Below are 16,368 nucleotides of genomic sequence, written 5' to 3'. Positions count from 1 at the left end.
CAAGAGCATGGATTTGGGCTCAGTGAAAACCAGTTTTTTGGTCTTTTGTTCTCTTATGGCTTTCCCCGGTGGCTCTCTGCATCCCTTCTGAGAGTCAGAGCAGAAGTGACCACATCCAAACCTCTGTCTCAAAACAGAGAAATCAAAGTCTGCTCTTCACTGAGCTTTCCAGGAAACACAGTCTCCGTTTCTGTCTATACTGCTAAAATCCACAACTTCCCCAGTTTCAGGCCTCACAGCAACACTCCCAAAAGTTGACCCCAGGGTTGGCTCATCTCTGTTATTTGTGCTTTTAAAACCAGGAGCCTCCCCCGGTTCATGCACACACACCCACAACTCCTAAATCCTGTCTGGGGGCTGGACTAAAGTCCTTTCCCCAATGCTTCTTTAAGTAGGCCTATATTGCTGTGAACTTTCCTCTTAGAAGCACTTTTGCTGCATCCCATAGATTTTGGGATGCTATATTTCTGTTTTCTTTTGCCTTTATTTTTTTTTATTTCTCCTTTGCTTTCTTCTATAAGCCAGCCCTTTCTTAGTAATGTGTTATTTAATCTCCACATATTTATAATTTGTCTTGTTTTCTTTTTAAAATCAATTTCTTGTTTAATACCATTGTTGCCAGAAAAAAAAATGCTTTATATGATTGCAATCCTCTTGAATTTATTGAGATTTGTTTTTTGGCTTAACATGTATTCTATCATGAAAAATGTTCCAGTGCACTGGAGAAGAATGTGTATCCTGTTACTTTTGGATGTAATTTCTATATATGGCTGGCCTAATGCATCATTGAAGGTCAGTGTTTCTATACTGATTTTGTGTCTGGATGATCTCCCCACTAATATCATTGGAGTGATAAAATTCTCCACTATTATTGCATTACTGTCAATTTCTCTGTTTAGGTCTGTTAATATTTTCTTTATATATTTTGGCACTCTTATATTTGGTGTATATATATATTTATAAACATTATATTCTCTTGCTGGATTGACCATTTTATCTTTATTTGGTACCCCTCTTTGTCTTTTATTACGGTCTTTACTTTAAAGTGTATTTCTTTTGAGTATAGCTATAGCAGCTTTCTTTTCTTTTCCATTTTAATGGAATATATTTTTCCATCCCTACACTTTCAGTCTGTGAATGTCTTACTTCTGAAGTGAGCCTATTAAAGGCAGTATATAGATGTCCTTGTTTTTTAGCCTTACAGCCACTTTGTGAGTCTTAATTTAGGAATTTGGTCCCCCTTACATTTTTTTTGGTATTACTTACTCATTTATTTATTCAGAATAGTTGCCTTAATCCAGAGTTTCCTTTGAGGGAGAATTTGAAATTATGGATGTTTCTTTCATAGTTATAGGAATATAAGATTTCAATTTTTCTTTTTAAAAAAATTTTTATTAATTTTTAAATTTCTTTTCAGTGTTCCAGAATTCATTGTTTTTGCACCACACCCAGTGCTCCATGCAACATGTATGTTAATGTATGTTAATGTATGCAGGTGTTGGAAAATGGAGGAAGGATAGTAAAAAAAAAAATCCTCTAGGGAAAAAACTGAGGCTTGCTGGAGGGGAGATGGGTAGGGCAATGGGGTAACTGGGTGACAAGCATTAAGAAGGGCACTTGATATAATGAGCACTTGGTGTTATATGCAAATGATGGATCACTAAATTCTACTCCTGAAACTAATAATACACTATATGTTAACCAAATTTAATTTTTGTTTTGTTTTGTTTTATTTTTATTTATTTATTTTTAATTTTTTTTTAAATTTTATTTCTTATAAACATATATTTTTATCCCCAGGGGTACAGGTCTGTGAATCGCCAGGTTTACACACTTCACAGCACTCACCATAGCACATACCCTCCCCAATGTCCATAACCCCACCCCCCTCAAAATTTAATTTTTAATAAAGAATTAAAACAAAAACAAAAGTGAAAACGGTGGATGATCCTGACATTGTGCAGCCGCTCTCCGCAAAGTCAGGACCTTAACCCACAGATTTTATAGAGAAAAGGGCACCAGCTGTGCACCAGAAGAAAGATCAGAAGGCTTCTCATTTTCTGGTCAGGGCATACATTAACCTACACAAGACCTGGAACAAGGGCGGTCATTGCAGGGACATGAACAAGATAAGGGCCAAAGATGGAGTCAGTATTGTCAGCACTCCTGCAGATCTCTGAGAAATCCAGCATGAATAGAAGAAATTTTTCTGAGAGGAAATAGAAAAGGACTGTCATTAAAAATGCTTCTACTTGATAATTATAGAGCTCTGAATCTACTAGTTAAATTAGCAAGTAGCAAGATTCATTGGCCAAGAATCCATTTAAAATAGAATCTACTCAAGAGTTAGCGTAATATTTTTATTCTATGTAATATTTATAATTGAAATCATCTTATAGATTATATATTTTGCCAAATATTGTGTTATAAATTCTCTAGCAAACGATTTTGAGCATATTTTTCTCAAAAACATAATAGGAGATACAATTTTTAAGACTTAAGATTATAAACTATAATAAAAATTATTGAATATGGCAATTATAAAGGGAATTCTAGTATATCAATGTTGTCTAGATTATTTAGAAAATATTTGATACAGGAGGAGTCAAGATGGCAGAGAAGTAGCAGCTGAGACTACTTCGGGTAGCAGGAGATCAGCTAAATAGCTGATCTAAAGAGTGCAAACACCTAGAAATCCAACGGGAGATCGAAGAGAAGAAGAACAGCAATTCTAGAAACAGACAATCAACCACTATCTGAAAGGTAGGACTGGCGGAGAAGTGAATCCAAAGTGACGGGAAGATAGACCGCGGGGGGAGGGGCCGGCTCCCGGCGAGCGCGGAGCAACGGAGCACAAAATCGGGATTTTAAAAGTCTGTTCCGCTGAGGGACATCGCTCCAGAGGCTTAACCGGGGTGAAGCCCAGGCGGGGTCAGCGCGGCCTCAGGTCCCGCAGGGTCGCAGAAGGATCGGGGGTGTCTGAGTGTCGCAGAGCTTACCGGTATTAGAACAGGGAAGCCGGCTACAGAGACAGAGCCGAGGAGTGACTCTCAGCTCGGGGTTGCCTTGAACCGGTCGCAGGCTCGGTCGGCTCGGAGCACGGCCGGAGGCCAGGGTGACGGGAGTCATTGGGCGTTGTTCTCTGAGGGCGCACTGAGGAGTGGGGCCCCGGGCTCTCGGCTCCTCCGGGCCGGAGACCGGGAGGCCGCCATCTTCATTCCCGTCTTCCAGAACTCTACGGAAAGCGCTCAGGGAACAAAAGCTCCCGAAAGCAAACCCAGCAAACCCGAGCGGATTACTCAGCACGGCCCGGATAAGGGCGGTGCAACTCCGCCTGGGGCAAAGACGCTTGAGAATCACTACAACAGGCCCCTCCCCCAGAAGATCAACGGGAAACCCAGCCAGGACCAAGTTCACCTACCAAGGAGAGCGGCGGAATTCCAGAGGAGAAGAAAGCAAAGCACGGAACTCATGGCTTTCTCCCCATGATTTTTTAGCCTTGCAGTTAATTTAATTTTTTTTTCTTTTTCAATTTTTTTTTCTTTTTCTCTTCTTCTGCTAATTTTTTTTTAACTTTTACCGTTTTCTTTTTTAACGTTTTTTAAATAGTTTATCTAATATATATATATATATATTTTCCTCTTTTTATATTTTTTCTTTATCGGCTTTCTTTTTTTAATAGTTTCTTTTTTTCTTTCTGAACCCCTTTTTATCCTCTTTCTCCCCCCTCACGATTTAGGATCTCTTCTGATTTGGCTAAAACATATTTTCCTGGGGTTGTTGCCACCCTTTTAGTATTTTACTTGCTCCTTCATATACTCTTATCTGGACAAAATGACAAGGCGGAAAAATTCACCACAAAAAAAAGAACAAGAAGCAGTACCAAAGGCTAGGGACCTAATCAATACAGACATTGGTAATATGTCAGATATAGAGTTCAGAATGATGATTCTCAAGGTTCTAGCCGGGCTTGAAAAAGGCATGGAAGATATTAAAGCAACCCTCTCGGGAGATATAAAAGCCCTTTCTGGAGAAATAAAAGAACTAAAATCTAACCAAGTTGAAATCAAAAAAGCTATTAATGAGGTGCAAACGAAAATGAAGGCTCTGACGGCTAGGATAAATGAGGCAGAAGAAAGAATTAGCGATATAGAAGACCAAATGACAGAGAATAAAGAAGCTGAGCAAAAGAGGGACAAACAGCTACTGGACCACGAGGGGAGAATTCGAGAGATAAGTGACACCATAAGACGAAACAACATTAGAATAATTGGGATTCCAGAAGAAGAGGAAACAGAGAGGGGAGCAGAAGGTATGTTGGAGAGAATTATTGGAGAGAATTTCCCCAATATGGCAAAGGGAACAAGCATCAAAATCCAGGAGGTTCGAGAACCCCCCTCAAAATCAATAAGAATAGGTCCACACCCCGTCACCTAATAGTAAAATTGACAAGTCTTAGTGACAAAGAAAAGATCCTGAAAGCAGCCCGGGAAAAGAAGTCTGTAACATACAATGGTAAAAATATTAGATTGGCAGCAGACTTATCCACAGAGACCTGGCAGGCCAGAAAGAGCTGGCATGATATATTCAGAGTACTAAATGAGAAAAACATGCAGCCAAGAATACTATATCCAGCTAGGCTATCATTGAAAATAGAAGGAGAGATTAAAAGCTTCCAGGACAAACAAAAACTGAAAGAATTTGCAAATACCAAACCAGCCCTACAGGAAATATTGAAAGGGGTCCTCTAAGCAAAGAGAGACCCTAAAAGAAGTAGATTAGAAAGAAACAGAGACAATATACAATAACAGTCACCTTACAGGCAATACAATGGCACTAAATTCATATCTCTCAATACTTACCCTGAATGTTAATGGGCTAAATGCCCCAATCAAAAGACACCGGGTATCAGAATGGATAAAAAAACAAAACCCATCTATATGTTGCCTACAAGAAACTCATCTTAAACCCGAAGACACCTCCAGGTTTAAAGTGAGGGGGTGGAAAAGAATTTACCATGCTAATGGACATCAGAAGAAAGCAGGAGTGGCAATCCTTATATCAGATCAATTAGATTTTAAGCCAAGACTATAATAAGAGATGAGGAAGGACACTATATCATACTCAAAGGAACTGTCCAACAAGAAGATCTAACAATTTTAAATATCTATGCTCCTAACGTGGGAGCAGCCAACTATATAAACCAATTAATAACAAAATCAAAGAAACACATCGACAAGAATACAATAATAGTAGGGGATTTTAACACTCCCCTCACTGAAATGGACAGATCATCCAAGCAAAAGATCAACAAGGAAATAAAGGCCTTAAATGACACACTGGACCAGATGGACATCACAGATATGTTCAGAACATTTCATCCCAAAGCAACAGAATACACATTCTTCTCTAGTGCACATGGAACATTCTCCAGAATAGATCACATTCTTGGTCCTAAATCAAGTCTCAACCAGTATCAAAAGATTGGAATCATTCCCTGCATATTTTCAGACCACAAGGCTCTGAAGCTAGAACTCAATCACAAGAGGAAATTTGGAAAGAACCCAAATACATGGAGACTAAACAGCATCCTTCTAAAGAATGAATGGGTCAACCAGGAAATTAAAGAAGAATTGAAAAAATTCATGGAAACAAATGATAATGAAAACACAATGGTTCAAAATCTGTGGGACACAACAAAGGCGGTCCTGAGAGGAAAATATATAGCGGTACAAGCCTTTCTCAAGAAACAAGAAAGGTCTCAGGTACACAACCTAACCCTACACCTAAAGGAGCTGGAGAAAGAACAAGAAAGAAACCCTAAACCCAGCAGGAGAAGAGAAATCATAAAGATCAGAGCAGAAATCAATGAAATAGAAACCAAAAAAACAATAGAACAAATCAACGAAACTAGGAGCTGGTTCTTTGAAAGAATTAATAAGATTGATAAACCCCTGGCCAGACTTATCAAAAAGAAAAGAGAGAGGACACAAATAAATAAAATCATGAATGAAAGAGGAGAGATCACAACGAACACCAAAGAAATACAGACAATTATAAGAACATACTATGAGCAACTCTACGCCAACAAATTTGACAATCTGGAAGAAATGGATGCATTCTTAGAGACATATAAACTACCACAACTGAACCAGGAAGAAATAGAAAGCCTCAACAGACCCATAAGCAGTAAGGAGATTGAAACAGTCATCAAAAATCTCCAAACAAACAAAAGTCCAGGGCTAGACGGCTTCCCGGGGGAATTCTACCAAACATTTAAAGAAGAACTAATTCCTATTCTCCTGAAACTGTTCCAAAAAATAGAAATGGAAGGAAAACTTCCAAACTCATTTTATGAGGCCAGCATCACCTTGATCCCAAAACCAGACAAGGATCCCATCAAAAAAGAGAACTACAGACCAATATCCTTGATGAACACAGATGCAAAAATTCTCGCCAAAATACTAGCCAATAGGATTCAACAGTACGTTAAAAGGATTATTCACCACGACCAAGTGGGATTTATTCCAGGGCTGCAAGGTTGGTTCAACATCTGCAAATCAATCAATGTGATACAACACATTAATAAAAGAAAGAACAAGAACCATATGATACTCTCCATAGATGCTGAAAAAGCATTTGACAAAGTACAGCATCCCTTCCTGATCAAAACTCTTCAAAGTGTAGGGATAGACGGCACATACCTCAATATTATCAAAGCCATCTATGAAAAACCCACCACAAATATCATTCTCAATGGAGAAAAACTGAAAGCTTTTTCGCTAAGGTCAGGAACACGGCAGGGATGTCCGTTATCACCACTGCTATTCAACATAGTACTAGAAGTCCTAGCCTCAGCAATCAGACAACAAAAGGAAATTAAAGGCATCCAAATCGGCAAAGAAGAAGTCAAACTATCACTCTTTGCAGATGATATGATACTATATGTGGCAAACCCAAAAGACTCCACTCCAAAACTGCTAGAACTTGTACAGGAATTCAGTAAAGTGTCAGGATATAAAATCAATGCACAGAAATCAGTTGCATTTCTCTACACCAACAACAAGACAGAAGAAAGAGAAATGAAGGAGTCCATCCCATTTACAATTGCACCCAAACCTATAAGATACCTAGGAATAAACCTAACCAAAGAGACTAAGAATCTATACAAAGAAAACTATAAAGTACTCATGAAAGAAATTGAGGAAGACACAAAGAAATGGAAAAATGTTCCATGCTCCTGGATTGGAAGAATAAATATTGTGAAAATGTCTATGCTACCTAAAGCAATCTACACATTTAATGCAATTCCTATCAAAGTACCATCCATTTTTTTCAAAGAAATGGAACAAATAATCCTAAAATTTACATGGAACCAGAAAAGACCTCGAATAGCCAAAGGAATATTGAAAAAGAAAGCCAAAGTCGGTGGCATCACAATTCCGGACTTCAAGCTCTATTACAAAGCTGTCATCATCAAGACAGCATGGTACTGGCACAAAAACAGACACATAGATCAATGGAACAGAATAGAGAGCCCAGAAATGGACCCTCAACTCTATGGTCAACTCATCTTCGACAAAGCAGGAAAGAATGTCCAATGGAAAAAAGACAGCCTCTTCAATAAATGGTGTTGGGAAAATTGAACAGCCACATGCAGAAAAATGAAATTGGATCATTTCCTTACACCACACACGAAAATAGACTCAAAATGGATGAAGGATCTCAATGTGAGAAAGGAATCCATCAAAATCCTTGAGGAGAACACAGGCAGCAACCTCTTCGACCTCAGCCGCAGCAACATCTTCCTAGGAACATCGCCAAAGGCAGGGGAAGCAAGGGCAAAGATGAACTATTGGGATTTTATCAAGATCAAAAGCTTTTGCACAGCAAAGGAAACAGTGAACAAAACCAAAAGACAACTGACAGAATGGGAGAAGATATTTGCAAATGACATATCAGATAAAGGGCTAGTGTCCAAAATCTATAAAGAACTTAGCAAACTCAACACCCAAAGAACAAATAATCCAATCAAGAAATGGGCAGAGGACATGAACAGACATTTCTGCAAAGAAGACATCCAGATGGCCAGCAGACACATGAAAAAGTGCTCCACATCACTCGGCATCAGGGAAATAGAAATCAAAACCACAATGAGATACCACCTCACACCAGTCAGAATGGCTAAAATTAACAAGTCAGGAAATGACAGATGCTGGCGAGGATGCGGAGAAAGGGGAACCCTCCTACACTGTTGGTGGGAATGCAAGCTGGTTCAACCACTCTGGAAAACAGCATGGAGGTTCCTCAAAATGTTGAAAATAGAACTACCCTATGACCCAGCAATTGCACTGCTGGGTATTTACCCTAAAGATACAAACGTAGTGATCCGAAGGGGCACGTGCACCCAAATGTTTATAGCAGCAATGTCTACAATAGCCAAACTATGGAAAGAACCTAGATGTCCATCAACAGACGAATGGATAAAGAAGATGTGGTGTATATACACAATGGAATACTATGCAGCCATCAAAAGAAATGAAATCTTGCCATTTGCGATGACGTGGATGGAACTAGAGGGTATCATGCTTAGCGAAATAAGTCAATTGGAGAAAGACAACTATCATATGATCTCCCTGATATGAGGGAGAGGAGATGCAACATGGAGGGTTGAGGGGGTAGGAGAAGAATAAATGAAACAAGATGGGATTGGGAGGGAGAGAAACCATAAGTGACTCTTAATCTCACAAAACAAACTGAGGGTTGATGGGGGGAGGGGGTTTGGGAGAGGGGGGGTGGGGTTATGGATATTGGGGAGGGTATGTGCTATGGTGAGTGCTGTGAAGTGTGTAAACCTGGCGATTCGCAGACCTGTACCCCTGGGGATAAAAATATATGTTTATAAAATAAAAAAATAAGAAGAAGAAGAAAAAAAAAATATTTGATACTAAATGTAGAATTTGATCTTGACCTATAAAGTGACCATATAATTTAGTTCCATTGTGAAAAATGAATTACATAGTCTAGGCCAACATAGTAGCATGAGCAAAATTATGAAGCTACACTGTAGGAGGACATAGAATGAAGCTGAGGAGGCTATCCAATTCCAATTATATTGAAGTTGTATAGAAATAGTGGAGCCAGAGCAAAATATCTTTGACAGCCAATTGTTTCTGAAGTGAAAGATCCTTGTTGCCAAGCAACTAAATCTAGAACCTTGTCACCTCAGAGATGAAAGAAGGAGGTTTCCCTTTGTTTTCCTTTGTTATGTGAGGTCAGCTACAAATCTTTGCTCATTCCTAGGTGTGGAACCAACCATCAAGAAAGAAAAAGCCATGAAAACAATTGTTTCTTCTGTTGGTAAGTCATCTGTCAAATTTGGGTCTCTGCACAAGTTGGTGCCCAGAGTAGTACCTTGGATAATGTGAAGTTTCTTAATTTTTGCTTTGTCTTCCTTTTTGAGCATGGGTCAGGGGTAAGGTGCTGTAGATAAAGTGACCAATTGTTTCGGTTTGCCTTGGAGTGAGGGAATTGCTGGGATGTGGGGCTTTCCATTTTAAGACCAGGACAGTCCCGGGTAAACTAGAACAAGTTGGTTACTCTAACTGCCAATAACGGACAGATGAAATAGAGTTGAAAGTAGGGAACATTAATAGAATCAGTCCACATGTAGTTAAGAGATGTGCTATGGAACTGAATCTGGAGAAGGATTCTGCTGGGACTGGGACATGGAGTGGATTAGAAGAGAGGTAGAAATTGTTATGGGTTCAGATAGGTGGGTAATGGTGAAAATCCTAGAAAGCATTTGTCTTTAGATTTGTCATCACTACAGATATATATTTTTATTGTGTTGAAGAATAAGAAATCCATTTTATATTGTGATCCAGTGACCACACATACAAAAACACCTCCAAATTTTGGCATCATATGTATGAGTTGCTAAGGAATTTCTAGGAATGTCCTCTGATGTTTTTATTCAATTTCGTTAAAGAAAAAGCTGCAGGTCAGGACCCATTAAATTGATTTCATGACTCTCTAACAAGCCAGCCACTGACAGACAGATGGGAAAACAGTGCTTATAACATGGTGGGGTAAGAGGGGAGATGCACAGGTAGAGGTCTTTAGGAACCTGAAATAGCTGTAGGGAAAGGAAGAGTTGATAAACCATATAGAGGAGGGCTGTTTTCTATTTTGGGATTCCAATAATGTTAGAGGATATGGATTTTTTTTCAAAAAAATTTTTAAAAAGATTTTATTTATTTATTTGACAGAGATCACAAGTAGATGGAGAGGCAGGCAGAGAGAGAGAGAGAGAGAGGGAAGCCGGCTCCCTGCTGAGTAGAGAGCCCGATGCGGTACTCGATCCCAGGACCCTGAGATCATGACCTGAGCTGAAGGCCTCGGCTTTACCCACTGAGCCACCCAGGCGCCCCGAGAATATGGATTTTTAATGACATTACTTCACAGTATTAATGGAGGGTGATGTTCCTTTAGGAGTTTGGGTCTCTGAGGTCCTGGGAATAATATAATGGGAACAGTGAGTATGGCTCAAAGATTCTTTGAAGAATTTTCCTATTGTTGTCTGTTCTCGAGATGAAGTCTAAGGTGTGTAAACCTGGTGATTCAGACCTGTACCCCTGGGGTTAATAATACATTATATGTTAATAAAAAATAAAAAAGTTAATAATAAAAAAATTTACCAGCATACCACTGAAGGTATTTGTTGTAAGACATTGAATTTGCTCACTTAAGTAAAAAAAAAAATGAGGTCTAAGAAAAAAATTAATCATAGAACATGGTTTATAGAGCTTAGCAGCCTTCGCTATAAAACTCCGTTTCTATTGGCTTGTCTCATTCTCCATCCTCCCATCCACAACAATTTCCACTCCATAATACATAACAAACATATAAAGGAAGGTACAAAGAGAAAATTTTAAGTTAAGATCTCAACCAACTCAGAAAATCTTTGTCCTTTTAAGTTTTCATATAGTTGAATTTGTCAATGAACTTTGCTGTTCCCTTGTGAACTACTTGCACGTTGGAATAAAGTGCCTGCCCATTAGATTGATTCAAGGTAGGTTAATGCTAAGGATATTGTTCAGATCAACACATCCTCCCTATCTACCAGCATAGCAAATCTAGAGTAAATAATAAACTTAAATAATGTATATTAAAAAGGAAAAGAGGAAGCCTACTTAGTTAACTATTTAAATCTGTGATTGAAAGACAACCAGAAGGAAACATCAGAGAGGGAGAGAAACCATGAAAGACTATGGACTCCAAGAAACAAACTGAGGGCTTCAGAAGAGGGGAAAATGGGATAGCCTGGTGATGGGTATTGAGGAGGACACATGTTGTGATGAGCACTGGGTGTTATACACAACTAATGAGTCACTGAACACTACATCAAAGACTAATGATGAACTATATTGCGGCTAGCTGAATATAATTTAAAAAATGCACTCCTTTAAGAGAAAAAAAATAAAAATAAATAAAAAGTGAAAAAATAGAAAGGCAATCAGAATGTATTTTAGCTGACACTAAACATAAGTGAGGAAACTCAGAATATTAGGGATGTGTAAATGCAGCGCTGGGGAGAATGAAGAAAAGTGCAATAAAGCATAGGAGGGTCTGAAATATCAGCTGACTTCTGGTCTCCATTTCTTAGGGTGGGGAGCCAAGACAAACCATTCCAGTTCTGATTGTTCATTTTTAAGATTTTCACTCACATTGTTTTGAGATTTTTTTTCCCCCTGCAGTAGTAGTGTATGGTAGTTTTGATATAGAAGTGGAAAAAGTACGTGACAGAGTTAATCCAGGTTTTGTTCTGTTTGTTTGAAAAAATTCAACTTCACAACTTGTTATCGATAATAAAAGAATTACATAAGTAATTAAATTTCAGAAAGCCTTTATCAAGTCTTTTATATAGGAGTTATAGTATTTCAGGGCATTTCAAATTTTCCTGTGTAGTGGCTAATTTGAACACTCTTACATTGATGACTTTCATAAATTACGTTGCTAAAACCTCCCAGGAGCTTATGGAGGCCTATATACTAAGAGTCCCTAAATCATAACCTTTATTAACCTTAGATTAATCTGGTTCAGATCATATTATAATGGTCTGATTGCGTGTCTGTTTTTCTACAAACTCAGTGCTTCTTAGCCTCATTTTTGTCACTCAGTTAAGACTAGGTGGAGTCTACAGATACTCTCCTCAGCAAAAGGGTACAAAACATTTAAAAATATTAAAACTTATAGGCCCCCTTAAGCTCATTCTTGCTTATGCCACAAATTTCTGAATTTTTTTCAAACAAAAACTAAATTGATAATTTATTTAATGCTCCCTATTTTTATTTTAGATCCCTAGTATCTAGCCCAATATCCTGTATGCTTGAAACACACAAATACTTGTTTAATACATATAGAAATGGGTGAGTGTTGCTAGCCACAGTGCATGCCAGGTACAGAAAATACCCACTGTCAAAAGTTGTTGGTAAATCTGAGCAAACATTAGGGATTTTCCCTGGCAATCCTAAAATTCCAGGCACTTGGGACTCTGTCCCAAGAAGACAGAGTTCCTCTTCCCAAGCCTTTAAACTGTATGGATTCTCATCTTCTCTTCATAAGGCATTTTCTTTTGTCCGATATTCTTTTACAGATAAGTGTTGTTCTCCCCATTCTTTTAAAAGATGTCTGCTTTCTATGAATCTTTTTCCTCTTCTAAAAATAATAATTAAATAAAGTACATTTTAAGTAGCATTCGTCTATAATCCAAGTACTCCAGCACTTTCCACAATTTTTTTTCATTTTTCATTGTATAAAGAACTATACTATGCATTATAGGGGATACTAAAATGAGTTAAAATCATAAACTCTGCACTCAGTGACCTTGTAGTCCAGTAGAGTTATGAAGGCAAATACAGTCAGGAGACAAGAAAACAACTTGTGGTAAAGAAAGATTAAAGCAAATAATAAGACCAATGCAAACTGATATAATCGTGATTGTTTTTGATCTCTCCAGTTTTGATAGTCAAAAGGGGCAAGAGTCAATAGTTATGTAGGGGCGACAGGCATAAACCAACATGGTCTTGGACAAATTGAGATATAGAGGCCCCCTACTCTGAAGCCTAGTTAGTTTTGCTTTAACTTTTTTTTGTGGAGATTTTCATACCCCCCTACATGGATTGAGATAATTGTATAATGAAAACCCAAGTACCTATCATCTGACTTTCACAATTATCAACATATGGCCAATATTGTCTTATCTGTACCCCTCTAAATTCCTACCTCCACTTATTGAAAGAAAATCCAAAGCATTTTCTTTTTTTTCCCCCTTAATTCATTAATTGCTTTTTTTGCCATTTGATTCTTTCCCACTTTCCTTAACCAATCCCCACCCTTTTATTTTCACTTTCAGCACTGCAGCTCTGATGGTCAACTCCACCAGGACACACATACTTAAAGGTCAGCTCTATGCAATGACCAATTTGGAGCAACCAGACCAGCAGTGCCTCATGCTTTTTCTCTGGACAGATGGCTCTGTAATGGCAGCTCCATAATGGTGGTTGGTGAGGCTGAGGTGCTCATGAGAGTTGTTCTCCTGCTGTTCTGGGTTGGAATGTCTCTATCCCCTTCTGGCTTCTCTCAGTCTGGGCCCTCCCAATACCTCAGGTCCCCAGAAGTGGTGACCCCCATGAAGGTGACTGATAGGGGCAGAAGTGCAAAAACTCCAGGTTGGCTCTCCTACAGCCTGCAGTTTGGGGGCTGGAGACATGTTGTCCACATGAAGGTCAAGAAGCTCTTGGTTTCCAAACACTTCCCAGTATTCACCTACACGGACCAGCATGCTCTCCTCCAGGATCAACCTTTTGTTCCTGATGACTGCTACTATCATGGTTATGTGGAAGGAGTCCCTAAGTCCCTGGTTGCCCTCAGTACCTGTTCTGGAGGTTTTCGAGGAATGCTGCAGATTAATGACCTTGCTTATGAAATTGAGCCCATCAGGCAATCTACCAAATTTGAACACTTGGTTTATGAGGTAAACAATAATGAGACAAAATTCCCACCTATGAGATGTGGCTTAACAAAGGAGATAGCACTCCAACAGTTGAAATTTGAAGAGGTTAAGAAGTCAACTTTGAAACAAAATTCTAATGATAAATGGTGGACCCACTCATGGTTTCTGGAGCTGGTTGTGGTGGTAGATCACAATTTCTTAACTTTTTCTCAAAACAATTTCTCAGTGGTGCAGGAGGATGTATTCCTTGTTGTTAACATAGTGGATTCCATTTATCAGCAGTTGGGTACTTATGTGATTTTGATTGGGATTGAGATTTGGAATCAAGGAAATGTTTTCCCAATGATAAGCATAGAACAGGTTCTGGAGGATTTCTCTCAGTGGAAACAAATCAGTCTTTCCCAGCTACAGTATGATGTTGCACATTTTTTCATACAAAATTCATTTATAAGTGTACTTGGTATAGCCTATATTGCAGGAATATGTCGTCCTCCTATTGATTGTGGGGTTGATAATTTCCAAAGAGACTCCTGGTCTCTTTTTGCCCTCACTGTGGCCCATGAGTTAGGACATACTTTGGGTATGCAGCATGATGAAGAATTCTGTTTATGTGAGGAAAGTGATTGCATCATGAATGCTATCAGAGGACCAGGAAAGAAATTCACCAATTGTAGTTATATAGCTTTTACAAAAACCACTTTAAACCAAGGATCATGTCTGCACAACATTCCACGTCCAGAAGATGTTTTTATGTTGAAGCACTGTGGGAACAATATAGTTGAAGGAGAAGAGGAATGTGACTGTGGATCTATAAGGCAGTGTGAACAAGATCCCTGTTGTCTGTTGAACTGTACGCTGAGGCCTGGGGCTGCTTGTGCCTTTGGGCTTTGTTGCAAAGACTGTAAATTCATGCCATCAGGGGAGCTCTGTAGACATCATGTCAATAAATGTGACCTTCCAGAGTGGTGCAATGGGACATCCCATCAGTGCCCAGAAGATGGATACGTGCAGGATGGGATTCCCTGTGGTGACAATGCCTACTGCTATCAAAAGAGATGTAATAACCATGATGACCAGTGCAGGAAGATTTTTGGTGAAGGAGCAAAGAGCGCACCTGAGAGTTGCTATAAAGAGATCAACTCCCTGGGAAACCAGTTTGGCCACTGTGGTATAAATGGCACGACATACCTGAAATGCAATACCTCAGATATCTTTTGTGGGAGAGTTCAGTGTGAGAATGTGAGAGATATTCCCCATCTGAGAGATCACTCTATTTTGCAGCAAACTCACATCAACGGTGTCACCTGCTGGAGCATTGACTATCACTTAGGAATGGATACACCCGATGTGGGTGAAGTAAAAGATGGCACCATGTGTGGTCCAGGAAAGATCTGCATACACAGGAAGTGTGTCAGTTTGTCTCTCTTGTCACAAGCCTGCCTGGCTGAGACCTGCAACATGAGGGGGGTCTGCAATAATAAGCATCACTGCCACTGTGGCTATGGGTGGTCCCCCCCCTATTGCCTGCGCAGAGGCTACGGAGGTAGTGTTGACAGTGGTCCAGCATCTGCCAAAAACGTTTTCTTGCTACTTGTTGTGAGTCTTATTTTGTCTGTTTTGTTTTTACTGTCAACTGTTGTATTTATGTACCTTAGAAAACATTGTGGTCCCATGGAGACTAAGACTCAGTCCTCAGGTTAGGAAAATGCCTCTAATTTAATATCCTATGCATAAGTTTTAGTCTCTTGGCAGTGGAAATACCTGAAACTCAGCACATTTCTGACAGTGTACAGAGAAATGCAGGGACCTTCCCTTGTCAGCATCAGAAACATCAGAAACATTGCCATTAAGCAAAGGTAATTCCTAACACCTTTCTATCTATTGTTCATTGTTTTAAGCAGCAAATAAAGCTCCATTTCTTCCAAGTTAGTCCTCTTTGTGTTTTTGTTGTTGTTGTTGTTTTGTTTTGTTTTGTTTTGAGCACAAATATGACTCATCAAAAAGGCAGGACACAGGCATGTGAGGATCCAGACTTCATTTACTCCCAAAATAACCTCTCAAAGATGCAGAAAATGTATTTCTTGTTGCTGACCAGAACTTGCCGTTCCAGGATTGCCTGGGTGGCTCAGTCAGTTAAGAACTTGCTGTTCCATTTATCAGCAGTTGGGTACTTATGTGATTTTGACTGGGATTGGGATTTGGAATCATAGAAATGTTTTCCCAATGATAAGCACAGAACAAACAGACTGCCAAATTCATGTCATCAGGGGAACTCTGAGACATCAGGTCAATAATTGTGATCTTCCAGAGTGGTGTCATGGGGCATCCCATCAGTGCCCAGAAGATGACTA

General features: G+C 39.1%; 1 protein-coding gene across 1 annotated transcript; it reads left to right on the top strand.

Moving 5' to 3' along the window:
• Nucleotides 1–9,265: 9,265 nt before the first annotated feature.
• ADAM21 (ADAM metallopeptidase domain 21) lies at nt 9,266–15,781 on the top strand. Its single transcript, XM_047739248.1, has 2 exons — nt 9,266–9,360; nt 13,418–15,781. The coding sequence occupies exon 2, from the start codon at nt 13,559–13,561 to the stop codon at nt 15,716–15,718; it is 2,160 nt and encodes a 719-aa protein (XP_047595204.1). The 5' UTR covers nt 9,266–9,360; nt 13,418–13,558; the 3' UTR covers nt 15,719–15,781.
• The last annotated feature ends 587 nt before the right edge of the window (nt 15,782–16,368 follow it).

This window comes from Lutra lutra, chromosome 7, assembly GCF_902655055.1.
Source record: "Lutra lutra chromosome 7, mLutLut1.2, whole genome shotgun sequence".
Taxonomy (NCBI): Eukaryota; Metazoa; Chordata; class Mammalia; order Carnivora; family Mustelidae; genus Lutra; species Lutra lutra.
The sequence above is the reverse complement of the archived record's forward strand: the minus strand, read 5'-3'. Positions and strand labels throughout refer to the sequence as shown.